This window comes from Gopherus flavomarginatus, chromosome 22, assembly GCF_025201925.1.
Source record: "Gopherus flavomarginatus isolate rGopFla2 chromosome 22, rGopFla2.mat.asm, whole genome shotgun sequence".
Lineage (NCBI taxonomy): Eukaryota > Metazoa > Chordata > Testudines > Testudinidae > Gopherus > Gopherus flavomarginatus.
In genome coordinates this window covers 12,421,543-12,448,897 of record NC_066638.1, presented here as the reverse complement: position 1 = coordinate 12,448,897, position 27,355 = coordinate 12,421,543, and the positions used below count along the sequence as shown (strand labels likewise).

At 48.9% G+C, this 27,355-nt stretch overlaps 1 protein-coding gene across 1 annotated transcript; it reads right to left on the bottom strand.

Annotated features, from left to right (window-relative positions):
* Positions 1 to 2,985: 2,985 nt before the first annotated feature.
* Positions 2,986 to 26,013, bottom strand: LOC127039206 (CCN family member 2-like). Its single transcript, XM_050932521.1, has 5 exons — positions 25,954 to 26,013; positions 13,526 to 13,739; positions 7,405 to 7,644; positions 4,361 to 4,572; positions 2,986 to 3,297 (listed from the first exon to the last, which is right to left on the bottom strand). The coding sequence occupies exons 1-5, from the start codon at positions 26,011 to 26,013 to the stop codon at positions 2,986 to 2,988; spliced, it is 1,038 nt and encodes a 345-aa protein (XP_050788478.1).
* Between the last annotated feature and the right edge of the window lie 1,342 nt (positions 26,014 to 27,355).

Genomic DNA, 27,355 nt, shown 5'->3' with positions numbered 1-27,355 from the left:
TACCATCCGTAAGCTACTAAGCCTCCATAAAGCTCCCCACAATCACACTGACTTCTGGCCACATCTGCTCCCAGGTTTATTTTTACCTGAGTATTAAACACTGCAGGAAGCATGTCTGGCAAATGGCTGCTTCCGTGTGTACCGCAGGGCTGGCACCCATCTGAATCCTGGCTCACGCACACTTGCAGGATGGGATGCTAGCATGGCCCAAGCATGGCCTTGGCCTTGGGCAGTGGGGGCACAGGCTGGCACCTCTCTGCACATGCACTGTACTATCAGCAGCAGCTGGGATCATGCCAGGCCTTGTCCTTGCCACGGCAGGACTAGAGCTCAGGGAGACAAAGTGATTTGCCCAAAGTCACATGCCCCAGTGAGCCATAGAGCTGGGACCAGAACTGTCTCCTGACCCCCAGATCCAGGGGCCGGTTCACTCAGCCAGGCAGCCTGGGTCTCCCTGCCTCTTATTTAGAGTCAGTGAGATGTTGGATGGACATGACTTACTGACAGCATTTCCCTGGGGGGGAGGAATTAATTTGTTTAGAGGACTCCAGCACGGACCAATGGCAGAGATCCTGGGGCTTTGAGGACTCCAGCACGGACCAATGGCAAAGACCTGGGGCTTTGAGCCCTCCAGCACCCACCAATGGCAGAGATCCTTGGGTTTGAAAGTGGCTGGTGATTGGTCATACAGCTGAAACTTGCCCCTGTTCAGCAGGGAGGTCCTTTCAACTCCCTGCTTTGACATATCCCCCCTCCCACTATGCAGCCAGTGGCCCTCCAGGGACCATTCATCCACAGAGGAGTCCAGGTGGGTGGGGTTATGTACAAAATAAAGAGACATTTATTGTTATCAGGTAAAGTGCAGCCATCATTTTAGTTTTACACTCTGAAGCCAGGCAGCCAAGAGGAAGAACAGCCACCAACCCAGCAGAACTGCACCAAAGAGGCGGGTGCAGGGGAGCTTACAGCATGGAAAAGCCCCAGCCCGGCTGTTGGACAGACAGCAACACCGTAAACTACAGTTTGAATCCCAACACAAAAAACAGGAGGCCAAAGCTCCAGGAGCGGCTGTGATGAGAGCGATGCTGCTGCAGCTGTTCCGGGATGGGGGAAAAGAGGTGATGTTTTACACCCTGGGCATTTCAGTGGCCAAGTCAGGGATAATCCTTTGAAGCCTATAAGTGAAGGGCGGCATTTAGCAACTGCCCGGAGCGTTATTTGAAAGGAAGCTCTGCTCTGAAATACAGCCATGGATGGCAGCGTAGGCACGGTCCCAGCCTCTGCAGGTGGCTGGACCTCAGTTCTGCAGCAAGGCCCCCTGATTCTGCATCATTCTGGTAGAAATTCTGTCCCAGCTTCGGATGAATTAAAGAATGGAGACAAAAGGCACTTGGAAATGGTGGGATCAGCCCATTAGCTGGATGTTTCTGCTAAAATGAGCAGGCGTTAAATAGTAATGTTGATATTTGGACCCTCATTAGTTTTCAGAGTTAACATCACACTGAGGCAAATGGTTCACACCTCTCAAAGCTATTGCTTCAGGCTGGTTGCACACTCTGGTAGATATCCCTGCATTGGTTACACTTGGGCTACAATTGTAAGATTTTTGTTTGTAACTGTGAGAACTAGCAACGATTTTCTCTACTGGAAGCTGAGCTTATGAAGCATAGTTCTGCAGCAAGAGATGCATCCCATGACTGACACACAGGGCCCCAGTCAGAGCTTTTCATGTTGTTGTCTCAATAACTCCAGGTCAAATCTGCTCAGTTTACAGTTAATGATTGTTAGTGGGTTTTTTTTCCTTCCAGCACCTCAAACTCTCCCTGGGATCTGATCTGAGCTGGGTTCTTCTTGTTCACACACCACCAGGAATACTCTACAGCTGAAGTGTAGTTTGCAATTCTGTTGCTGATGCACAAACCAGGAGAGAAGCCAGTTCGTTCTCCCACAACAGATCTGGCTCTGATGCGGTAACAGAGGTGAAAAGTAGGAAATATTCATTTTCTGGCAGTAAAATCTACACATGGGACTCAGAAGTTACAGGGGCAGATCTGTTGGCTGCGATTTTTCAGGATGGGAGCCTGATTCTAATCTAGCGTGTCCCAGTTTTACCCTGGCAGTGCTCTCTGGAGTTACTCCTGATTTACACTGGGGTATCTGAGATCAGAGTCAGGCCCTAGAGCTGCCCTTTCTGCATTGACGGTGAGCAGAGTGACAGCCCGGCACAGCCCCGTCGTCTATGGAGATGTCCAGTACTGGGTTTAGATTTTCCAAAGAAAGCCACACAGCAATGTTAGGTCTCTTGCCATGGGACTGAATGGCCAACCCCTTGTAACGCTCTCTCCTGTTCTCAGTAGACCCCAGGACACATGCAGGATCATCTGGCTTTGAAAAACGGCAGTTGTCAGAGACACGCAGTGGATGCACAGGACTCTCGAGCTGCTGACTGCTCTGGGACATAGGGTATCAAACAGGGACACTGAGCAGGGGAAGAGTATTGGTCAAGCAGCACCAAGAGGTGGCAGGTGGCAATCAGTCTAGAGTGACTGACAGACCCGGCACCAACCCATCACTGGGCCAGGACTATTTTCATTTACAGGGATGCATTGCAAGAAGATAGATGCCTATGCACCAGGGCCCTAGTCTGTTGTTTAATGGGAAACAGGCCTAGCACACTGATGCACATTCAGACTTCCTGGACCTCTCCTTTGCCTCCTGCCCTGGGTTTGCTGCCAGGTACTGGCACAGCAGGAGCTTTAAGGAGTCGCTCACCCACTTCACTTTCAGCTAGAAATGGGCCTGGGCTACAGACTTAGATCTGGACCCAAACTACCTCGAAGTCTGGGGAATTTGGATCAAGATTTCAGTCCCGGCCCATCTCTGTTTCCAGGCTCACCTCGTTCTGCCTCAGCATCCACCAAAGGAACCAGCTCGGCAGGCACTTGAGAGCGCTCAATGCATTAGCCTGAGCAGGGAGAGGAGGGGCTACTGCCTCTCTATCTTGACATGGTCACCGGCCATCCTTCTGCGGTAGGTGGCCAGGAAGATGTCGTTGTCCCTGGGGCAGTCATGGTGGCAGGAGCACGTCTTGATGAACATTAGCTTACGGTGGAAGAAGTCCCCCTCCGGGCACTGGAACTCCACCTCTGCAGTGCTGGTGGTGTGGGGCGTGCAGCAGCGGCCGTCAGTGCAGCTACCGCAGAACTTGGGCCGGTAAGAGCGGACGCTGGTGCAGCCCGAGAACTCAAAGCGGATTTCCCGGCGGGACTTCGGGGTCCGCACGCACTTCTTTCCTTTCTGGGGAGAGAGCAGCAGTAAGGAAAGGGTTAACCCGGCAGGACGGGAATGTGCTATGGAAAAAGGCACCTGTGAGGGGAGTAGAAAAACCCTCAGAGGAAATACAAGTGGTTTTGTTTAGGTTGAAATTCACTGGTTTTCTAGGAAAAAAAATGCAAAATTTTTGAGTTTTTGGAAACATTTTTTTGTTTCAGTGTCGCCGGCTCTACTGGGGAAAAATAAAGCAATGAACGTAGCTGTGGGGAAACAGTTTTAAAAAGCGAGAAGTGGGATTTTTCCCACCAAAATGAGAAAAAAAATGTAACATTTTTTCAACATTTTAAAAAGTTGGAGGAAAAATGGGGATTTTCTAAGAGCTCAGAACACTTTGGTGAATCGCTTCAGTTGAACCCAAACACCAGTTTTCACTGGATAGAGATAGAGAGACAGACAGATCGGTATAAAGTGTTTGACCAGCTCTACCTACGCGACCTGATCCTGCCAGGAGCCAATGCTCAGTCCCCACTGATGTCAATGGAAGTGGAGAGTGCCCAGCACCTCTCAGGACTGGGCCCTGTATGAGATGCAGTATTAGGGGGAACTGATGTTCCAAACATCTCCTAGGCTTTGAGGGCTGGAGGGATGAGGCTACGTCCAGTAGTGTGCTTGACGGACCTGCAGAGTGAGCATCCCCGGCCCAGGCCCTCTGGATCAATAGGAGTGGCACCTGCCTATGCCAGGGCTGGACTGGGCCTTTGAATGTCAGCCAGGAAGGATGGGCAATGACCAGCATCTTGGGGGATGAGCTGGTGGCCTCCTGAGCTTGTATTCGTAGTTTCATAGATTGTAAGGCCAGAAGGGACAATTAGCCCATCTAGTCTGACCTGGATTGAACTGATGTGTGTCCCAGGCACACGCAACCGCAGTGCTGCCCAATGCCAAGGCCTCTGTGATGGCTGGGAATTGACCGCTGTGTATTCAGCCTCATCTTGCTTTGTCCTACCCACTCCAGCCCTGCTCCTGCCCTGTCTAGTCTCACAGACGCTGGTGCCCCCCACTCCCAGCTTCCACCAGCAGCCAGTACCTTGAAGATCTTCTCCCTGGGGAAGTCGCAGGGCCGGACCATGCAGAGCCGGCTCTCCTTCTCCAGGCGGCACTGGGGGTTGTCGTTGGTGATGCGGGTGGAGATGCCCATCCCACAGCTCTTGGAGCAGGCACTCCATTTGGTGGTCTGGACTAGGCAGTTCTCTTCGAGGTCGTTCAGCTCAGACCTGGGCGCTGGATTCTCCCTGTAAACTGACCCAGGTCAAGAGGGACACAAGAGAGCATTCAGGGACCTGGCACAAGGCACATTGCCAGGTGCAAAGCGAGCTGGCACTGTCTTGCTCTCCAGCAATGGAGCAGGAGGGGCAGTAAGTGAGGCCCTGCCAGAGCAGTTCGCCAGGGGTGGCTCCAGGCCCCAGCACGCCAAGCGCGTGCTTGGGGCGGCAAGCCGCGGGGGGCACTCTGCCAGCGCCGTGAGGGCGGCAGGCAGGCTGCCTTCGGTGGCTTGCCTGCAGAGGATCCGCTGGTCCCGCGGCTTCAGAGGACCTCCCACAGGCATCCCTTTGGAGGGTCTGCTGGTCCCGTGGCTTTGGCAGACCTCCCGCGGGCACGCCTGTGGCAGGTCCGCCAAAGCCGCGGGACCAGGGCCAGCTCCAGGCACCAGCGAAGGAAGCAGGTGCTTGGGGCAGCCAGTGGAAAGGGGTGGCACTTCGACAGCAGCCCAATCAGCCTGCTCCGGATCGACAGCACTTCGGAGGTGGATTCTTCACTCGCTGTCTTGCTCCTCGGCGGCACTTCGGTGGCAGCTCGATCGGGTTCTTCTTCTTCTAGGGGCAGCAAAAAAGCTGGAGCTGGCACTGCGCGGGACCAGCGGACCCTCCACAGGCAAGCAGCCGAAGGCAGCCTGTCTGCCATGCTTGGGGCGGCAAAATGCCTAGAGCTGCCCCTGCTGTTCGCCCTTTCACTACGAGAGTCAGCAGGGTCCGATCTCCTTTCCCCGCTTCTGTCAGCTCCAGACAGCGTAAACCCAGCTCTGATTTGGTAACTGGATGATGTCTGAACCTTTCCCCACTTTCTCGTGGTCATAAAAGGCACCACAGATGCTCTGTAGCCACAAAACAGGAGCAGCAGAGTCAGCAGCAGCACCAGTCCCTTCCACAAGACCTTGCCAACGGGCCTTAGCTCTGGCCAGAGAAGATTAGATGTTACTGAAGGTGGACTGGACAGATCCAATGTGGCTAGTTCAGTTCTGGCCCCTCAATCTTCCTCCCCAGTCCCTGCTGAAACAGGAGCTTCCTTCCCCTCTGTTACTACACGCACAAACATGGACCCCGCTCCTGGTGCAGAACTGGTCACCCATCCCTCTGCCACTCCTTGCCACTCCACAGTGCTGATAGAGGGGAGGGGACTCACCGTTCTCCTGCTGATCACTGAGTTCTAGAGAGGCCCGTAAGAAAGCCCCAGATCTGAATATCCCAAACTATGGGCAAGTTTGGAGCTAACTTCAGGGCTTTGGGCCCATCTCTATTTCTCAGCTAATAGCTCTTCTATGACCGTGCAATTGGCTACACTCTCATCTGTCTGTCACTCACCTGCCAATCAATAAAACCTCCTCCAACCGCACCCCCTAGTTGTCATCTACCACCCCAAAATGGAACCCGTACGGGGTATCAAACAACATACTCTATGGGAACTCCATCTGAAAGAGATCTTCTCTGAACCCCCTTCTTCTGGCCCTCAAACAACCCCCCAACCTCACTAAGCTCATCAGAAGCAAGCACCCCCAAAACCAGCACACACGAACTGAAAGCAGCACCAGACCCTGTCAAATCAACAGATGCAAAACCTGCAGATGTATCTCCATACTACAAGGATCGACTTCCCCCACAACACACCTTTCGAGATCCATAGGTCCTACACGTTCCTATCACAACATATGGGGTACCTCATCCAGTGCGCTAAATGCCCCAATAACGACTATGTGGGTGAAAGCAGACAGTCACTGGGCTCTCAAATGAACTCACACAGGAAAAGAATAAAAGATAAAAACACCCTAAGACCTGTGGGTGAACACTTCTCACAAAGCCGTCACTCTGACCCCTCAGTCCTCGTCCTCAAAGGAAACCTGCACAATGCTTTCAAAAGATAAGCCTGGGAGCTTAAATTCATAACTTTGCTAGACACTAAAAATCATGGACTGAACAGAAAAAAACAACAATGATTAAAGGTCTAGAAAACATGACCTGTGAGGGAAGGTTGAAAAAATTGGGTTTGTTTAGTCTGGAGAAGAGAAGACAGAGGGGACATGATACTGGTTTTCAAGGACATAAAAGGTTGTTACAAGGAGGAGGGAGAGAAATTGTTCTTCTTAACCTCTGAGGCTAGGACAAGAAGCAATGGGCTACAATTGCAGCAAGGGAGGTTTAGGCTGGACATTAGGAAAAACTTCTTAACTGTCAGGTTAGGCACTGAATAAATTAAGCACTGGAATAAATTGCCTAGGAGGTTATGGAATCTCAGCCACTGGAGATTTTAAAGAGCAGGTTGGACAAACACCTGTCAGGCACGTGACCTCATGTAACCCTCCCACCAATGTGTTGCTTCTGGCTTCTGCCTAGTGGGGAGGGGGTATGTTGGGCCTCAGGACCTCAGCTGGAGCAGGGTTTCAGCATCAGGCCTAAGACCCCCCCTCCCCGCAGGCGCTGAAGCTCCCAGACCCATCAGGTGCCTTCTGCAGGGCTGAAGCCCCCGGCATGCGCACCCCAGCTCTCAAACGTCTGAAGATATGCAGCTCAGAGGGTCAGTAAGTTTGGCCACACCTGGCTCATTACAACAAGCTGTAACCCAGTAACCCCCCTTGCTGTCCTATGACTGCAGAGTGCTAATGGGCCACTCTGCCTGGAATGGTCCCTTGAAATCGGTGCTAACTCCTTACGCTAAACGATCTATTCCACCTGTGGGGCTGAGAGTTCCTTTCCCGGACCTCTGAGGAAGAGCTCTGTGTAGCTCAAAAGCTGGCCTCTCTCACCAACAGAAGTTGGTAAAATAAAAGATATTCCTGCCCCACCTTGTCGCTCTGCTCACCTGCCAGGGCCGTTTCCTGGCTGCCCCCTTGACAAATCCACTCCTCACAGCACTGGGTTGGGAGTTTGACCCGGAGGGGGTTCGGGCAGGCCGGGGAGGGGAGCTGCAGGTCGTCGGCACAGAGGGGGATGCAGCCGATGGCACCGTCCATGCAGATGCACTGCAGCTTGCAGGTGGGCTGGAAGCTCTCACCGTTGTGATAGATCTTTCCCAGCAGGTCACAGGTCGCCCCCTCATGGGCTGTAGGGAGAGATGATGGGGGGGGGGGGAAAAGCGGGTGGAGTTGATGGAACGATTCAGCAGAAATGATCCAGGTGCTGAGGGCGAGGTCTCTTCCTCCAGGGGATTACATAGTAACCAGAAATCAAAGCATGTGAACATCAGCTCCCCTGTCCTGAGATCTATGAATCCTGGGGGTGTAACCTGATCTTCCCACAGGCATCTGGGGTCCCAAGCAGCCAGGTTAGAGTCTTTTCCTTGAGTGCCCGTGCAAGGAGAGCCTGAGTTCACCAGGAACCAGGCTGCGCCCCTCCCCGCAGGGTACACAAACCCTTCTAATTGAATTTGCATGGCTGGACAAGGGCAGCTTCAGCTGCAGGGAACTGAGCTCCCATCCAAAAATGAGGCGGTCTGGACATGACTTCTCTGTTCACAAACCCATCGAGCAAGCCAGTAATGCAGCGGGGTCATTTCCGGTGCAGCTCTGCTCAAAGCTTCATTGACAAGCCCCACCTCTGAGACAGGCTGGTAAAATCCTGTCTCTGTGGGGGGGACGGACTGGGTGACCGTGAGGTCTGGTCCAAGCCTCCGTCGCTACGGTCCAGCTAAATGCTTTGGATGGACAGTGCTGTGGAAGCACGAGATGCTGACGTTGTAGGTTACAGCAGAGGGCACTAGCCCCTGCAGGACTGACCCAGCATGGAGAGCTACACGACTGGGTGAGTGCCCAGGCAAGAAGAAACTGGTGGCTCCAGGAATCATGAGGAGCGATGAAGCAGCTGGCTGACGGTTCATGTGGGCAGAGCTAGTCTGAGGCCTTATAAATCCCTGGAGGAAGAGCTACTGCCTGGAGCTCTCTGTGGTAGAGAGCCGGTCCCCTCATGCAGGACAGCAGTAGTTGAATAGAGACGGGCTCAAGACCAGATCTCAAGCACCCCAAAGCTCTGGGTAGTTTGGATCAGTGCTCCATCGCTTAGGGCCAGGTTGTGAACCCCACTGACAAGACTATTCATGTGAGTTATGCCCCCTGGGGCTTGCTCTGTGTTCGTACAGCACCTAGCACACACTGGGATCCTGGCCCATGACTGGGGCTGCTCGGTGCTATCATAATGCAAATAAATAACTGCTTGGCAGGGTGTGCACGTGGGTCACAACCTGGCTCGCAGTGATCAGATCAAGCTCTTTGCTGCTAGGGCAGCTCTGGCTGACCCTCACTGACCTGGTTCTTTCAGAGACGGATCTGGGGAAAGGACACAGCTAACCTGGTGCAACTGGAGACTCTAGCATCTGGCTTGCACTATTTGGGGTATTCCCGATACTGCGCTCTCCTTTCTGAAACTTGTCTTCCGCTCCCCATCCCCACCTGCTCACTGAGCTAATACCAGATAGGCTGATGTTCCTTGGAGAAACCTCTTCTCCAGTCGGATGGGCTGCTAAGTACAACCAGCTCTTTACAACCATCCAACTTGTAAACAACCTCCTCTTACCCCAAAGAGTTTCTCTTGCCAGGATCTAAGAAAGTGCCCCAAGCCAGTGGTATGGTGCAAGATGCATTTCCAATACGACACGCTACCCAAAAGCTTTGCTGCCTTTTTGTCTGAGAGGGGTAACTGGCAACATTCCTCTGAGGGCAGTTGATTTCCCATGTTTAAAGGTGGCTTGCAAAAGGAAAAAGCAAATAGGGTTTGTACTCATTCAGGAATTCTTCACGTCATAAAAAAGGATCCTTCTCTGCTCCACCATTTATTCCCAGTAGGTGCCTGGACCTCGTCCACCCTGATTTTCCTGAAAGAACCTGTGTGACTGGAGACTTGGCAGGGTTGTGACATCAGATAATGCAAGTGAAACCCAATCCAATCAAAATCTCACTTTCTCTCCCAACTGTTTGAAGCTGCTTGTTTTCCACTTGTTTTTGTTGATATCTATTCAACTCAAAGGACTGGAAGACACTTGGGAGAAATGTGCTCTTTTTTGAAGACTGTCCATACCAACCCTTCAACGGAGGGCTGAGAAATCTTCCAGTTCATGGCAGAGACTTCCAAGTTCTCCAGCAAAGCCAAGGAACATCAGACATAATGTTCCAGATATTTCTAAGCTAAGGAGAACAAGTAGACCCAGCCCCTAATTTAAAAAAAAAAATCTTTATAAATCATAAAGCAGCAAAAAAAGGCACAACCCATGGTCTCAGCCACAAGACCAGCTTCCCTCATATGTTCCACAACTACACAATAGTCCAATTTAGCTTTACCGCTGACCCAGGTAAGAGGGCCATTTACCTTGGTGAGAATGAACCGTAACAATAAACAGGCACTCTGTCTTTGCGGCATTAATCTAAAGGCCTCCCCAAAACCTTTCTTGCCTTGGCTACCAAGTGCCAACGCTACAGCAGTTGATCTTAGTGAATATGCCTCCCCTTTCTTGAACTCCTTTCTCTGCTGTGGAGCACACAGTTCTGGCTGATATGTGTTCAGACACATGGATTCCTGCCACTTGCTGTGGTCATCCTTGTCTATGGACCAGGGCTTTCCTCCCTTTATATGACATGAAGGCACAAACTGTGTGTGGCGATTGCACATTTAAAGCGTGTAATATTCTGTGGCAGAATACAGAAGTCTTGTAACCTGGAAGCTGGTGTTTGGAGATGGACATACTGATGTGCAGTCGCCACACACTTGAAGATCCATACACTACACAAGTAAGCCTGCTGACCATGAATTGTTCCCACCTCTGGATTTCCTGGGGAATCCTGTCTATGTATCTGTATTTTCGACTTTAAGCTCATTGGGGAAGGAATTTCCTCTAGTGATTTATGCACACTGTTAATAATCCTTATCCTCTTTGACTTTCCCCTCATGCCGAGGCTGGTACCAAATTGTGATGGTTCTCTTGCTAATATTTTTAGAAGCTCCTCTTTCCTTCTCCTGTCCCCACTGCCAAAACCCTAGTTCAGGCTCATCTGGATTCCTGTAAACTTCTCTTCTCCAGTGTCTCAAACTCTCCCCTCTTCTCTCTGTCCAATACCCAGTAGCTGAAGTCATCTTCCACTCCATCTCTCACCCCATCCTCAAGTTCCTTCACCGTCTCCAGCTGCTGATGTGCTGAGATATCAGTGTGATGGTTCTGACAGGGTTAGTCAAAGCCACTAGGGTGCACATTTTTCTAACAGATGCTCACAGATTCTAGGCTGAAATCCTGGCCCCGCTGAAGTCAATAGGATTTTTGCCAACTAATTTTAATTTCCCATTTTAAGGTCAGAAGGACCATTGTGACCGTCTTATCTGGCCTGTATAACACAGGCCACAGAAGTCCACCCTGTGGTATCTGCATCATACCCATATCATATGTCAAGCTAGAGCACAGCTTTTAGAAAGACATCCCATCTTGATTTAAAGATGTCAAGTGACAGAGACGCCACCACATCTCTTGGTAATTTGTTCCATTGGTTAACAATCCTCACTGGTAAACATTTTTTTCCAATCTGAATTTGTCTAGTTTCGACCTCCAGCCACTGGGTCTAGTTCTGCTTGTTCTATGCTTGTGTACGTGCTGTGACCAAGCCAGCTGTTATGAGAACACCACAAACTCCAGATACAGTTAGTAGTATCTTCCTATTACCAATAGTTAGATCAACTCACGCGAATTAAAACTGAAAAACGTACACACTCACCTCTAAAGGCCCAACCACAGATGTAACAAGTGGGGAGGAAAGAAAATTAAACAGATCAAAGAATATAAGACTGATCAAAGAAGAGGACAACTGGCTTTTGCAAGTTAAACTTGCCATCTGAATTTTTGCAAGCAAGTGAAAACTCAGCACATAATAGTAGCACAATAAAAACAGCAGCGGCAACAAGTAACCTGCAACTCTATTGCTTCCAGCTAATTCTGAAATACTGTGGCTGGAGCACTAATGAGAGCTAGAGTTAAGGTTGCGTGAACGTTTCTATTACAATCCCCTTTTCAGTAGTTTAAAAGTTTCCAAAACTTTTACCTCTCAGGCACTTTGTTGCAGCCGTGATAGTCCCAGGATATTAGAGAGACAAGGTGCGTGAGCAATCATGGGGAAAAAATAGTGGGTGCTGGCAGCCCCTCCATCAGCTCCCCCCATCCCACCCCACCCCCAGTACTTCCCACTGCTGGCGGGCCCCATGGATTAGAGCCCCCTCTCCCTCCTGCCCACTGTGATCAGCTGTTTTGCAGCATGCAGGAGGCTGAGAGGAAGGAGGGAGGATGCAGCACACTCAGGGGAGGGGGCAGAACTGGGCAGGAAGAGGCAGGGTGGGGTGGTGCAGGGGCAGGAAAGAGGTGGGGCAGGGGCAGGGCCTTGGGGGAAGGGGTGGAGTGGAGGTGGAGCCTGGGACAGAGCCAGAGGTCGAGCACCCCCCGGCACTTTGGAAAGTTGGCGCCTGTGGTGAGGTAATATATTTTATTGGACCATCTTCTCTTGGTGGGAGAGACAAGCTTTTCAGCTTACACAAAATGTATTTAAAGTGGGAAATTAAAGGTTTCCCAGGCCTGAAGAAGAGCTCTGTGTAAGCTCAAATGCTTGTCTCTCTCACCAGCAGAAGTCGGCCCAATAGAAGATATTCCCTCACCTACCTTGCACCCCTCAGGCAGAAATTTTCCAGCCCTGGTATCTGTCCAAGGGCAAATTTTTTTGGAAAGTTTGAGACAAAAATGATCCCACTGTTTTTTGGGGAGGAAAACAAAGAAAAGGGGGAGGGGGGAAATATACTTTCTCCACTATGAAAAAGTCCTTATTTATTATTTTTATACAGTCCTATGGGCACAGTGGCTCTGGCTGAAAAGCTGATATTGGGCAGGGATGTAGTAGCTTTCGCTGAGAGATGCTCCAGGAGGGATCTGGTGAAAACAGGTTTGCATTTGCTGTTAACAGGATTCATAGAAGCCAGTCGGTGCACACATACTCTTTTGAAAATGATCTTTTTGGCCATTTCTATTAATGTTTTGAACACAGGAAGGCTGTGACATCATAAACAGACTGGAAATAAGGTGTAAATTTATAACAGTGAGTGTAATTAACCATAGGCACAAATTTACCCAGGGTCAAATCTGTGTCATTCCCTCTAGGTCTTCGTGCCTCCTCCTAGCTGATAGAATCATAGATTATTATTAGGGTTGGAAGGGACCTCAGGAGATCATCTAGTCCAACCCCCTAATCAACCCCCTCAAGGATTGAACTCATAATCCTGGGTTTAGCAGGCCAATGCTCAAACCACTGAGCTATCCCTGGTGGACTCTTAAGCACTGGCAATTTTTAAAATCGAGCTGGGATGTTTTTCCAAAAGCTCCGCTCTAGGAATTACTAGGGGGCAGTTCTCAGTCAGACTTAGGCACAAATGGCAAGTAAGGCCCTTGAAAAATCTCCCCCATTAAAGTGTAGCAGAAAAAATCAGTTTCTCTCTCAGTGGGCAGAGCTGTACCACAGGGAACCAGAACTAGAGAACGGAGATTCTTTGGTTTGGGATCTGACCCAGAAATCCCTGTTGGGACTAGAGGATGGAGCTCAGACTGCCCTCAACAGGCCATACGCTGGGTTTAATCCCAGGAAATCAGTACTAGCACAACAGTGCTAAGAGTGTGATATATAAAAGTCAATGGAGAGAGAGATTTCAGATCCAGGAATCCAAATCCCCTGCCCTGTGAATTCATGTGAGGAGTCTGTGTCGGTGGTCCTGACTTGTGCCATCTAGTCAGTCACATACTTTTTGGTCCATCAGTTAGTTTCAAAGGGGTCGCACAGACCACATAAGGTGGCCATTTGTCTGGTCTGCCACTGTGTGTTCCCTAAAGCAGGTTCTGATGTCCCTCTGGCTCTCCCCTGGTCTGTGGGGCCTAAGGGCAGGGCAGCTTCACGCAGGAGGGATACGCAGCCGCTCACCTAAGCAGATCCCAACATCTCTGTGGATTTTGGAGAAGTCGCAGTGGAGTCCCTTGTGGTGATCGCAGGGTGTCTGAAGGGAACACAGCTCACCCAGCTGCCGGGCACACACTTTACAGCATCCGCAGGCATCCCACACGTGGCTGGTGCCAACAGGGCACTGCAGCGGCTGAGAGGGGCACTGGCACGGGTACGAACACGGCTGCGACTCTGCCTGGAGGACAGACAAACCATAAGAATAAAACCCTTCCTCTCACAAACCACCAGAGTGGAGAGAGTAAAAGTGCATGAATCTGCTGCCCCAGCTCCAGCAGGATAAACCCACCTTTCTCTCCCCCCTTCCCCAGTCCGGGTACCAGGAAGGACCTTCCATGCAGCTCCAGATGAGCAATCCCCTTACCCTAAAATCAAGTGGAGTCCAGCAAAGAGGAACCCCTGGGAGGCAGGGGTTCAAAGACTTTCAGCTTCAAAGACTAAAACGGCAAGAGAATGCTTGGAGTTCCCCACTCTGTGGAATTAGTCCCCTTCCCTTTGACTGTATCAACAACAACATACCTGGCTCTTTCATCAGTACATCTCAAAGCACTTCACAAAGGAGGTCACCATTATTAGTCCCATTTTACAGATGGGGAAACTGAGGCACAGAGTGGGGAATGGCTTGGCCCAAAGTCACCCAGCAGCATGGCCAAGAACAGAACACAGGTTTTCCAAATCCCAATGCAGTGCTATATTCAAAAGGCCACATTACCTCTCCAAGTAGGCCCTCAGAGGTGAGCCCCACCTTTTTGGGATCCTCAGTGTAACCTACTTCCTTGGGACCTTACAAAAGTAACACCATCCCTGCTCAAAGGACTTCAGGGTGCCCTTCCCTCCTTTCAAAAACCCACACTTCAGTATTTCTGCTGTTTGATTTCACATGGTGAACAAGGTTGGGCTGGGTCCAAAGGATGGGAACGCTCGAGGGAAAACCTGGGATGTTGTAAGTGATGTTGGTGATACAGTAGGTGGCAGCCTTCCCCCAGAGCCAGTGCTGAACCAACCCCTGAGCTGCTGTACACAGCACGGTTTGGATGAGATGTGAAACCAAGGTCATTAAAGGTGCTAAATTTGCAGTCATTAAAGAACCCCCTTTTCATTAAAAAAAAAAATCGGTGTTAATCCCACTTGGGTAACTACATTCTGCCTACCAACGTTCCCACTATGTAGTTTCAACAGGGATTTGGAGTAGTTCTTCACTTCCTATGTTTAACTGCTGTGTCATTGCTCTCTGCACTGCTAGTCATTTGCTATGTTCCACCCCAGAAGTGGCTGCAATTGCAGTGACAAAATGATCTTTGCGTATTATCTGCATGTGCCAGTTTAAGCTTACAACACGTTTTGAGATATCAGTGTAAAGTAACAAAGCAACCAAGTTCATACATATCTGCTCTTGTATCATACCCAACCCTTGCTGGTAAAGCAGCTTCCTTGCATGTTTTGTTTCATGACCAATAACAGTAGTAAAACTTCTCCAGCTGCTTTGGCTGTTGTTCCCAACCACTGTCCTAACTGAAGCTCACATGGAGCTAGGAGATGCCAGGTGCTTTACACTCTTGCAACAATCAGCACAGTATAGTAAATGACAGGGATTTGGCTTAATTGTAACCCACAAGACCTCACCGAGTCTTACTTCATTCAAGAGGAATTCATCTAATTTGCTTTGAAAACTCCTAGTGCAAAATCTTCTTGTAATAAATAACACCGCCCTGCTGCCTGTAACACACCCATTCTCAAACCGCAGTCGAGAGCTGGCAGGATCCTCCCTGTTTCCAGCTGTGAGGCTGCATTACAAGAAGCTGACGGTACTTCAGTGCTTTCCTCTATTTTTCATAGATGCAATTGCTGTAGCTGCCAAAGGGGCAAGTTATTCGATCAAGATCGGGTGGAGAGGTGGGTACAGGGGAGGATCATGAATGGGGGTGATATGTGTCTGCCACAATATCAATATTAAGATGTGATCCGTGCACTGAAAAAGTTAGCAGCAGCAGGTGTTCTCCAACACTGTGGAGGCGGCAGCCTATTTAAAGAAACGCTCTCAAAATGTCTCTCAGGTTTTTTTAAATTCCCGATGATGACAATCTTAGATTAAACCCAACAGAATTTAAATCATTTCCTGATCTTGTCACTGTCCGTGCTGATTACCTCCTTTCCCAGCTTCACACATACAAACTGAACTGCTCCGTTTCACTTTTTGTTTATAGGCAGGTTAACTTCCCATTCAAGGGTGGCAGAGAAAGGATGGTCTGGAGGCTACAGCAACACAGACCCAGATAAGCTAAGCTCTCTTCCTAGCTCTGCCACAGAACTGTTGTGTGACTTCACTTCACGCATGTCTCCTCACTTTGGTATGCAGTACACATGGCCCCAGTGTGTATTCAGACTCCAATCTACTCTGGTTTTGTGTCTTTTAACTCCTGCTAGCCTTACAGAGCCAATAGAAACAACAAGGAATCCGGTGGCACCTTAAAGACTAACAGATTTATTTGGGCATAAGCTTTCATGGGTAAAAAACCTCATTTCTTCAGATAAAGAAGGGAGGATTTTCACCCATGAAAGGTTATGCCCAAATAAATCTGTTAAGTGAGGTTTTTTACCCACAAAAGCTTATGTCCAAATAAATCTGTTAGTCTTTAAGGTGCCACCGGACTCCTTGTTGTTTTTGTGGATACAGACTAACATGGTTACCCCCTGATACTTGACACCACGCAAAAGCCAACAGAGCAGTAAGTCAGCTGGAGTCTTTTCTGGCTCATCCACTATCAACAGCGAGCAGAGACAAGGAGCACGTACAGTAGGGAACGCTAGTAAAGACTGGGCAGGGCTGAAGTGGCTACCTGGAGTCGCCTCTGTAATAACCTTAGTCCCAGATTTGGACCTTAGCGTCCAAAATATGGGGGTTAGCATGAAAACCTCCAAGCTTAGCCACCAGCCTGGACCTGGTACCTGCTGCCACCACCCAAAAAATTAGAGTGTTTTGGGGCACTCTGGTCCCCCTGAAAAACCTTCCCTGGGGACCCCAAGACCCAAATCCCTTGAGTCTCACAACAAAGGGAAATAATCCTTTTTCCCTTCCCCCCTCCAGGTGCTCCTGGAGAGATACACAGACACAAGCTCTGTGAATCCAAACAGAGTGAATCTCCCTCTCTGTTCCCAATCCTGGAAACAAAAAGTACTTTCCTCTTCACCCAGAGGGAATGCAAAATCAGGCTAGCAATCCAACACACAAATCTCCCCTTGATTTCTTCCTCCCACCAATTCCCTGGTGAGTACAGACTCAATTTCCCTGCAGTAAAGAAAACTCCAACAGGTCTTAAAAGAAAGCTTTATATAAAAAAGAAAGAAAAAATACAAATAGTCTCTCTGTATTAAGATGACACAATACAGGGCAGTTTCTTAAAAGAATATTGAATAAACAGCCTTATTCAAAAAGAATACAAATCAAAGCACTCCAGCACTTATATTTATGCAAATCCCAAAGAAAAGAAACCATATAACTTACTATCTGATCTCTTTGTCCTTACACTTGGAAACAGAAGACTAGAAAGTAGAACTACTTCTCCAAAGCTCAGAGAAAGCAGGCAGCCAGAAAACAAAGACCTTAGACACTCAAATCCCTCCACCCAAAGTTGAAAAAATCCGGTTTCCTGATTGGTCCTCTGGTCAGGTGCTTCAGGTGAAAGAGACATTAACCCTTAGCTATCTGTTTATGACATGCCCCCCAAATTGCAGACAGTGGGGAAGCTCACTGGCGGCGATTTCCTTCTAGAACTTGAAAATAAACAGATTAATACAACACATACACCTTTACATATACTCCTAAGTATATAACTAACAGACTTCTACATTTTAAGAACACTTTTTAACTACTGAATTCTGGGAAACTCTCACGGGAGAGTGCATCAGCAACTTTATTAGAAGCTCCTGTGATGTGTTGAATTTCAAAATCAAAATCTTGGAGAGCTAAACTCCAACGAAGAAGTTTCTTGTTGTTCCCCTTGGCAGTATGAAGCCACTTTAGTGCAGCATGGTCAGTTTGTAGTTGGAACCGCCGTCCCCAAACATATGGGCGTAGCTTTTCCAGGGCGTACACAATGGCATAGCATTCCTTTTCACTGACTGACCAGTGACTTTCCCTCTCAGACAGTTTCTTGCTGAGAAACACGACAGGATGGAAGTTGTGATCTGTTGCTTCCTGCATGAGCACTGCTCCTATACCACGCTCAGATGCATCTGTGGTTACTAGGAATGGCTTGTCAAAATCCGGGGCCCTGAGCACAGGGTCCGACATGAGCGTTGCCTTAAGTTGGGTAAAGGCCTTTTGACACTCATCAGTCCACTTAACTGCATTTGGCTGGGTCTTTTTGGTCAGGTCGGTCAGTGGGGCAGCGATTTGGCTGTAGTGTGGTACAAATCGCCTGTAGTATCCGGCCAAGCCTAAGAAGGATTGGACCTGTTTCTTTGACCTTGGGACAGGCCACTTTTGGATAGCATCCACCTTGGCCTGTAGGGGGTTTATGGTTCCTCGACCCACCTGGTGCCCCAGGTAAGTTACTCTGTTTTGGCCTATTTGACACTTTTTGGCCTTAACAGTTAGTCCTGCCTGCCTGATGCGCTCAAAGACCTTTTCCAGGTGTAGTAGGTGTTCGGGCCAGGAGTCAGAAAAAATGGCCACATCATCGAGGTAGGCAACTGCAAATTCTCCCAGTCCAGCTAGTAGACCATCTACCAGCCTTTGGAAGGTGGCGGGTGCATTTCGAAGGCCGAAAGGAAGGACATTGAATTCATACACCCCCGCATGGGTGACGAATGCTGACCTCTCCTTGGCAGGTTCCTCTAGTGGTACTTGCCAGTACCCCTTGGTTAAGTCTATTGTAGAGATGAACTGGGCACGTCCCAACTTTTCCAATAGCTCATCGGTACGTGGCATTGGATAGTTGTCCGGACGAGTTACAGCATTTAGCTTACGGTAGTCCACGCAAAAGCGTATTTCCCCATCTGGTTTGGGTACCAGAACCACTGGAGATGCCCATGCACTGGTAGATGAGCGGATTATACCCATCTGTAGCATGTTTTGGATCTCCCGTTCTATAGCAGCTTGGGCATGAGGAGACACTCGGTAGGGTGGGGTTCTGATTGGGTGAGCATTACCTGTATCAATGGAGTGGTATGCCCGTTCAGTCCGTCCTGGGGTGGCTGAGAACAATGGGGCGAAGCTAGTGCACAGCTCCTTGATTTGTTGCCGCTGCAGACGTTCCAGGGTGGTTGAGAGGTTCACCTCTTCCACGCCACCGTCTTTTTTCCCGTCGTAGTAGACACCGTCAGGCCACTCAGCATCCTCTCCCTGGACTGTAAACTGACAAACCTGTAAGTCTCTGGAATAGAAAGGCTTGAGAGAATTAACATGGTACACTTTAGGCTTTAGTGAGGAATTGGGAAATGCTATGAGGTAGTTTACAGCTCCCAGGCGCTCTTGGACCGTGAATGGCCCTTCCCATGAGGCTTCCATCTTATGGGCCTGTTGCGCCTTCAAGACCATAACCTGGTCTCCTACCTTGAAGGACCGATCTCTGGCATGTCTGTCATACCAGGCCTTTTGCTCTTCCTGAGCATCCTTTAGATTCTCTCTAGCAAGGGCTAAAGAGTGTCGGAGGGTGCTTTGTAGGTTGCTTACAAAGTCCAGAATGTTAGTTCCTGGGGAAGGCGTAAACCCCTCCCATTGCTGCTTTACCAACTGTAATGGCCCCTTAACCTCGTGACCATACACAAGTTCAAATGGTGAAAACCCTAAACTGGGATGTGGTACAGCCCTGTAGGCAAACAGCAACTGCTGCAACACTAGGTCCCAATTATTAGAGAATTCGTTGATGAATTTTCGTATCATGGCCCCCAAAGTTCCATTGAACCTTTCCACCAGGCCATTGGTTTGATGGTGGTATGGGGTGGCAACCAAGTGATTCACCCCATGAGTTTCCCACAGTTTTTCCATGGTCCCTGCCAGGAAATTAGACCCTGAATCTGTAAGGATGTCGGAGGGCCAACCTACCCTGGCAAAGATGTCTGTTAGGGCCAGGCACACAGTGTTAGCCCTGGTGTTGCCTAGAGCTACTGCTTCTGGCCATCGGGTAGCAAAGTCCACTAAAGTCAGTACGTACTGCTTTCCTCTGGGCGTCTTTTTTGGGAAAGGGCCCAGAATATCCACAGCTACTCGCTGAAATGGGACCTCAATTATGGGGAGTGGCTGGAGAGGGGCCTTGACCTGGTCTTGAAGCTTTCCCACTCTTTGGCATACCTCACAAGACCGGACATACTTGGCAACGTCCTTGCCCATCCCCTCCCAGTGGAAGGACTTCCCCAACCGGTCCTTGGTTCTGTTCACCCCAGCATGGCCACTGGGATGATCATGGGCTAAGCTTGAGAGCTTCCCCCGGTACTTAGTTGGAACCACCAACTGTTTTTGCGGCTGCCATTCTTCCCGGTGTCCACCAGAAAGAATTTCCTTGTATAAAAGTCCTTGGTCTATAACAAACCGGGATCGATTAGAAGAGCTGAGAGGCGGTGGGGTGCTCCGTGCCGCCGCCCAAACTTTCTGAAGGCTGTCATCTGCTTCCTGCTCAGTCTGGAACTGTTCCCTTGAGGCTGGGGTCACCAGTTCTTCCTCAGACTGTGGACTTGGGCTTGGTCCCTCTGGAAGCGATGTAGGTGATGGGGTTGTTTCCGTTGCTGGTGAACCGCTCTCCGCTGGTGCACCTGAGGGTATTTCAGGCTCTGGCTGAGCCTTTTGGGTATGGCTGTCTGTTGCTTCTGCCAGTTGTGGCTCGCTGGCGCCCTCTGGCGTTGAGTTTGAAGATGGGGTTGCACTTGCTGGTGCTGGTTGCTGTTCCAGTTCCGGGCCTGGGACTGGAGGTGCTGTGGCTGTTTCAGTGGTAGGCATGGAATCCGGGTCCACTACCTCTGTCTGGGTCTCTGGTAACACAGACGGGGCCTCTGTGGATGGCTCAGGAACAGGAATGGGTCTGGAAGCTTGCCTGGTTTGGCTACGTGTAACCATTCCCACTCTCTTGGCCCGCCTCACCTGGTTGGCCAAGTCTTCCCCCAGTAGCATGGGGATAGGATAATTGTCATAGACTGCAAAAGTCCACATTCCTGACCAGCCTTTGTACTGGACAGGCAGTTGAGCTGTAGGCAAGTCTACAGCTTGTGACATGAAGGGGTAAATTGTAACTTTGGCCTTTGGGTTGATGAATTTGGGGTCAACGAAGGATTGGTGGATAGCTGACACTTGTGCCCCCGTGTCTCTCCACGCAGTAACCTTCTTTCCGCCCACTCTCAAATTTTCCCTTCGCTCCAAGGGTATTTGAGAGGCATCCGGGCCTGGGGATCTTTGGTGTGATGGTGGTGTAATGAATTGCACTCGCATGGTGTTCTTGGGACAGTTGGCCTTGATATGTCCCAGTTCATTACACTTAAAGCATCTTCCATCTGATGGGTCACTGGGCCGAGGTGAGTTACTGGAGACTGGTGAGGTTGAAGGGTAGGGTATCTGTGGCTTTACTTGGGTGGTATGTGGGGTCTTTGGCTGTCCTCGGTTGTAGGGTTTATGGTCTGTGTGCCCCCTGGGGTAATCGTTCCCCTTGACAGTAGCTTTCTTGCTTTCTGCCAGTTCCATCCATTTGGCTCCAATCTCCCCCGCCTCAGCGATATTCTTGGGGTTTCCATCTTGTATGTACCGCGTGATGTCTTCAGGAACACCATCCAAGAACTGCTCCATTTGTATGAGGAGGTTCAGTTCTTCCAAGGTTTGAATGTTGTTTCCTGTTAGCCAGGCCTCATAGTTTTTTGCAATGTAGTAGGCGTGTTTGGGAAATGACACCTCTGGTTTCCACTTTTGGGTTCTGAAGCGCCGACGGGCATGATCTGGGGTTATCCCCATCCTGTATCTGGCCTTGGTTAGAAAAAGTTTATAGTCATTCATTTGGTGCTTAGGCATTTCAGCTGCCACCTCTGCTAAAGGTCCACTGAGCTGTGACCTCAATTCTACCATGTACTGGTCTTCGGGAATGCTGTACCCAAGACAGGCTCTCTCAAAATTTTCCAAGAAGGCCTCGGTGTCATCACCTGCCTTGTAGGTGGGAAATTTCCTGTGCTGTGGAGCAATATTTGGTGCCGGGTTGTTAGGGTTGGCTGGCACATGCAGCCCAGCTTTTGCCAACTCCAGTTCATGTTTTCTCTGTTTTTCCTTCTCTTCATTTTCTTTTTGTTGTTTTTCCATTTCTCGGCGGTGGGCCGCCTCTCTTTCTCTTTCTCTTATTTCCATCTCTGTTTGTTTTATTTCCAGTTGTCGCCTGTGTTCAGCTTCTCTGACTTGCTCTTGGGCCTCAATTTTTGCCTTAGAAGTCATGATTCCTGTTTTCTTGTGTTGGGGTGCCCTCCGGTGTTTATCTTCTGAACTGCAGGTTCTCTGTTGCCTCCTGAAGTCTGCCTAGCAACAGTGCCTTTAGCTAATCTTCAATGTCAAGTAAACCTGAAAAACCACTTTATTTGCATTCATATAGTGCTGGTATGACTCTCAATGGGAGTGCTATTGCATGACAAAAGACCCTTAACATGCAAGCCACAAACTGCGAGAGAGAGCAGAAAAAAAAAATTCTCTCTGGTTCCCTTTTAAAACCAACTGCTTCTCTCTGCTAAAAAGCCCTTAGCAGAGAAAAGAAAAATATAATATTTCTACTGGCTTCTGGATTCTGTCTCCCACCAGCTGCCACTCATGTAATAACCTTAGTCCCAGATTTGGACCTTAGCGTCCAAAATATGGGGGTTAGCATGAAAACCTCCAAGCTTAGCCACCAGCCTGGACCTGGTACCTGCTGCCACCACCCAAAAAATTAGAGTGTTTTGGGGCACTCTGGTCCCCCTGAAAAACCTTCCCTGGGGACCCCAAGACCCAAATCCCTTGAGTCTCACAACAAAGGGAAATAATCCTTTTTCCCTTCCCCCCTCCAGGTGCTCCTGGAGAGATACACAGACACAAGCTCTGTGAATCCAAACAGAGTGAATCTCCCTCTCTGTTCCCAATCCTGGAAACAAAAAGTACTTTCCTCTTCACCCAGAGGGAATGCAAAATCAGGCTAGCAATCCAACACACAAATCTCCCCTTGATTTCTTCCTCCCACCAATTCCCTGGTGAGTACAGACTCAATTTCCCTGCAGTAAAGAAAACTCCAACAGGTCTTAAAAGAAAGCTTTATATAAAAAAGAAAGAAAAAATACAAATAGTCTCTCTGTATTAAGATGACACAATACAGGGCAGTTTCTTAAAAGAATATTGAATAAACAGCCTTATTCAAAAAGAATACAAATCAAAGCACTCCAGCACTTATATTTATGCAAATCCCAAAGAAAAGAAACCATATAACTTACTATCTGATCTCTTTGTCCTTACACTTGGAAACAGAAGACTAGAAAGTAGAACTACTTCTCCAAAGCTCGGAGAAAGCAGGCAGCCAGAAAACAAAGACCTTAGACACTCAAATCCCTCCACCCAAAGTTGAAAAAATCCGGTTTCCTGATTGGTCCTCTGGTCAGGTGCTTCAGGTGAAAGAGACATTAACCCTTAGCTATCTGTTTATGACAGCCTCACTAGCACCTTTGATAAGTTGTTCCACTTTCGTGCCATATTAAAAGATGAATTATTCTGCAACATGCCTGAAGACACTTCCTCATTCCTGCCCATATACTTTCTTCTAGAAATTGCTTTGATACAAAGAAGATGAACCCAGGTCTGAAGTTCAGCTCCAAACTTCCCCAAAGAACTGAGCAGGCACTTTGCAACAGACCTGTGCATAATACAAAGTACGTTTTTAACAGGTTGTGCTGCAGAGGTGGGTGGAACAGGAACCCAGGCAGCGGATCAGACAATGTACATTTCATCTTTCTCCCACCCACAAAAGTCGCTGGTCCTGAAGTTCCATGCTGTTGGAGTTTTCAAGGGAAGGGGCCCCACTTCTCTTTAAAGGTCTGATCCTGCTTCTGTTGAAGTCAGTAGCAAATGTCTACAGACTTCAGTGGAAACAGAATTGAGCCAATATTATGGCTACTGGAATTGAAAGAGAAAAAGAAGCCATAAAAAAGATGACTGCCCTGCCTCTGGTTTTGCTGGCAGCTCTTGCATGCATCACAAACATCATTTGTAAAGCAGCCACTCCCAGGAGCCCTGAGCACTGTCTGAGCTGCAGTTGTGTGTAAAAAGCTGACTAGCAGAATCACATCTCCGAGCTGCATATATGTTCCTCATCACTGGCTCCCAGGTCCCATCTCCTTAGCTTACAAGTCAAAACAAGATTTTCCTAACTGCTGGCACTGCAGGCTGAACCTAGGTACCTGGACGAAGAGAGACGGGTAATGTTCTTTTTGCTTCACATAACTCTTAGCACTGGTGAAGAATCTGGGGTGGGGTGGGAGAAACTGGCTCACATCTCTGCAGCTGCTGGCTCTGCAGCATGGACAGCAGGGAAATCTTGGGACCGATCAGTGAACCAAGTAGCTCTAACACCAGGGAAAGACCAAACGCAGGCAATGACACAGGGTTCTTTATTTTAAAAACCCCTGCTTTTTGGACCATGATCCCATTCAAAGAGGTGGGAAAGGGTATTGTAAGGCTCACATAAATATTTACAAAGCACCCTGGGTGCCTGAGATGAAAGGTGCAAGACAGGTATGGTTAATGCTCTTTGTATGGTCGGACACTGACAAGGATACAGGAGGCAAAGCGTGATCATTCCAACAGTCCTAACACTGGATTTAGGGTGACCAGACAGCAAGGGCGAAAAATCAGGATGGGGGGGGAATAGGAGCCTATATAAGAAAAAACTCAAAAATCGGGCCTGTCCCTATAAAATCGGGACATCCAGTCACCCTAACTGGATTAGTTTGGATAACACTGCTTTACCCTCCGTTACAGGATTTCAAGGCACTGATAAACTAGGCCTTACAACACCTTTGTGTGGTAAGTAAGAATCGCTATCCCCTTTTCACAGATAGGGAAACTGAGGCAGAGACAGGCAGTGACATGCCCAAGGTCAAAAAAGTCAGTGGCAGAGCTGAAAGCAGAGCCAAGGAATCCTGAATCTGACTACTCTGCTCTAACCACTAGACAATAATCCTCCTCAAGACCTAGGAGCAGAGTTCAGGAGCTCCTGCTCCTCTGTTCTAACCACCAGATCCTTGCTCCCCTCCCAGGGCTAGGAAGAGAATAGGAGTCCAAAGTCCCATCTTCAAAGCACTCAGCAGACGCTTGAGAACATGATCTCATTTGGATAAATCAAATTTGTGGCCGAAGTTTGACTGTAAAGTGTTTCAGAAACTATGTTTTTTTATTATTATATTACGTGTGTTGCTGTAACACCCAGGAACCTGGGTCACAGACCAGGACCTCGTTGCGCAAGGAGCTGTACAACCACAGAAGAAAAAGACAGTCCCTGCCCCAAAGAGTTTGCTAATTTCCCCTCAGCACAGAAACTGCCCAGCCCCTGATACCATTGTACTATAAGCATCTCCATACAGAGATCAGCATTCTTTCTGTTTGGACATCACAGAGCACATTTTTGATGCAACTAGCAACAATCAATACACAGAGTTCGTCTACCTAAAGCACTTTGCATACATCAGTGCGATAAGCCACAAGAATCTATTTAGATCCATAGCTGCTAGCGGCATGGACCTCATCTCCTTACTAGTCTGCAAGGTGATTAGTACAATTTGGGCCCTATAATAAAAAATCATCATCATTAATAACGTCCCTGCTTCTGCCATTTAGATTGTGGTCACATCCAAAGGCCCCATCAGAAACAAAGCTGCATTGTACTAGGTACAGCACAAAACACAGCGAGACACAGTCCTTGCCCCCACACAGCTTCCAATCCAATTTCTCCTTCAGATTTCAAGCTCGTGGTTTCCAGGAGCAAACAAACAGCTGTTTTTCTTGGCAGGAAGGACGGCACATGGCTGAGATATCAGGGTCTTACCCCTAGCAGTGCAGCACATTTGGCGGGTAATGCTGCGGGTAAGTTGCTTGACCTCTCTGTGCCTTGGGTTTCCCTCCTGTAAATCGGGGATAGCAGGATAGCATGGGGGAGTGTCATCCACGTTTGCGAAGTGCTTTGAGATCCTTGGACGGAGAGCACCACGCAGGTCACTGTGTGTGCGCAGCATGCCGTTATGAGTGTTATTTATCTACACAGTGCATTGGGATGCTCAGTTACCAGCTAACTCCTCCTAAGCACTGTCAGAGGCAGGTGACAGCTGCAATAGTTGAGGCTTGCTGAAAGCATTCTGCAAAACAAGGAATTGCAAAGCTCCTCCAGTAAATAAAACGACTGCAGTACAGTACATACCCAGCCAGGCGCAAGGAGAAGGAACAGAGACCAGGTTATTATCCCAAAGCTGTCACGCATCCTGAGTGAGAGGGGTGGGGTTTCAGAATGACAACTCGCTCGCTCTCCGCTCTGTTTGGAGAATTTGCACAGGAGCTCCACTTTAAATAGCCTCCTAACGGGGTGTGCCCTGCACTTGAGTGACAAGCTGGAGAGCGGCCCAAACTAGGTGAACCAAAAAGTGTTCGAATTCCAGAGAACATTAGCATATTCCTGTGTGCCTGGTGGTGGAGTCTGGGGCTCGGCTGCATTCCACTTGGGGAAATCAAATTGTGGCAAAAAGCCTTCTTTGCTAGGATTTTATTATTATTACTCTCGCTTTAATACTAAAAGTATGAAGCCTGAAACAGCTTCCTCCACGCCCCCTTCTCCACCTTCCTTTTGGCCACAAGAGCTGTACTCTTAAATAAACGAAGCTTTGTTGGGCTAATCTTATCCCCTTGGAAGGGGAAGGGGAACGGAACGGACAGAAAGTTTAGCTTTGTTAGAAGCCATTCGGTACCATACGTGATAGTACATCTGCAGGGCCTGCAGACCCACCCAGGCCAGGGGAGTCAAAGCTACAAGATAACAGGCCCTGAACTCAATGCTCCTGCCTAGGGTGGCTTCTTGCATGGCATGGAAATGAAAGGCAACAGGGCAAAGCTTGCTTTTAAGGGATGGCAGCTTCCCACAATGTTTTAATTTGGGTCACGAAATGGCTAGAGGGGAAGAGCACATACCTAGGGTGACCAGATGTCCCGATTTTATAGGGACAGTCCCAAATATTCAGGGGTTTGCCATATATGGGCGTCTATTATCCCTCACCCCCATCCAGATTTTTCACACTTGCATCACAGTGCATGATGTTTTGGGTGATTATCACTGAAATGCAGGACATAAGAACATAAGAATGGCCAGACTGTGTCAGACCAAAGGTCCATCTAGCCCAGTATCCTGTCTACCGAGAGTGACCAATGCCACGTGCCCCAGAGGGAGTGAACCTAACAGGTAATGATCAAGTGATCTCTCTCCTGCCATCCATCTCTGTCCTCTGACAAACAGAGGCTAGGGACACCATTCATCACCCAGCCATTAATGGACTTAACCTCCATGAATTTATCCAGTTCTCTTTTAAACGCTGTTATAGTTCCAGCCTTCACAACCTCTTCAGGCAAGGAGTTCCACAGGTTGACTGTGCGTTGTGTGAAGAAGAACTTCCTTTTATTTGTTTTAAACCTGCTGCCCATTAATTTCATTTGGCGGCCCCTAGTTCTAATATTATGGGAACATGTAAATAACTTTTCCTTATTCACTTTCTCCACATCACTCTTATATACCTCTATCATATCCCCTTTAGTCTCCTCTTTTCCAAGCTGAAAGG

Coding starts and splice junctions, on each gene's coding strand:
- LOC127039206 (XM_050932521.1), bottom strand. CDS start 26,013: ATGCGTGACAGCTTTGGGATAATAACCTGGTCTCTGTTCCTTCTCCTT. Junction 7,645..13,525: donor AGATGTTGGGATCTGCTTAG/GTGAGCGGCTGC, acceptor CTCTCCCTACAG/CCCATGAGGGGGCGACCTGT. Junction 3,298..4,360: donor CCAGGGAGAAGATCTTCAAG/GTACTGGCTGCT, acceptor CTCTCTCCCCAG/AAAGGAAAGAAGTGCGTGCG.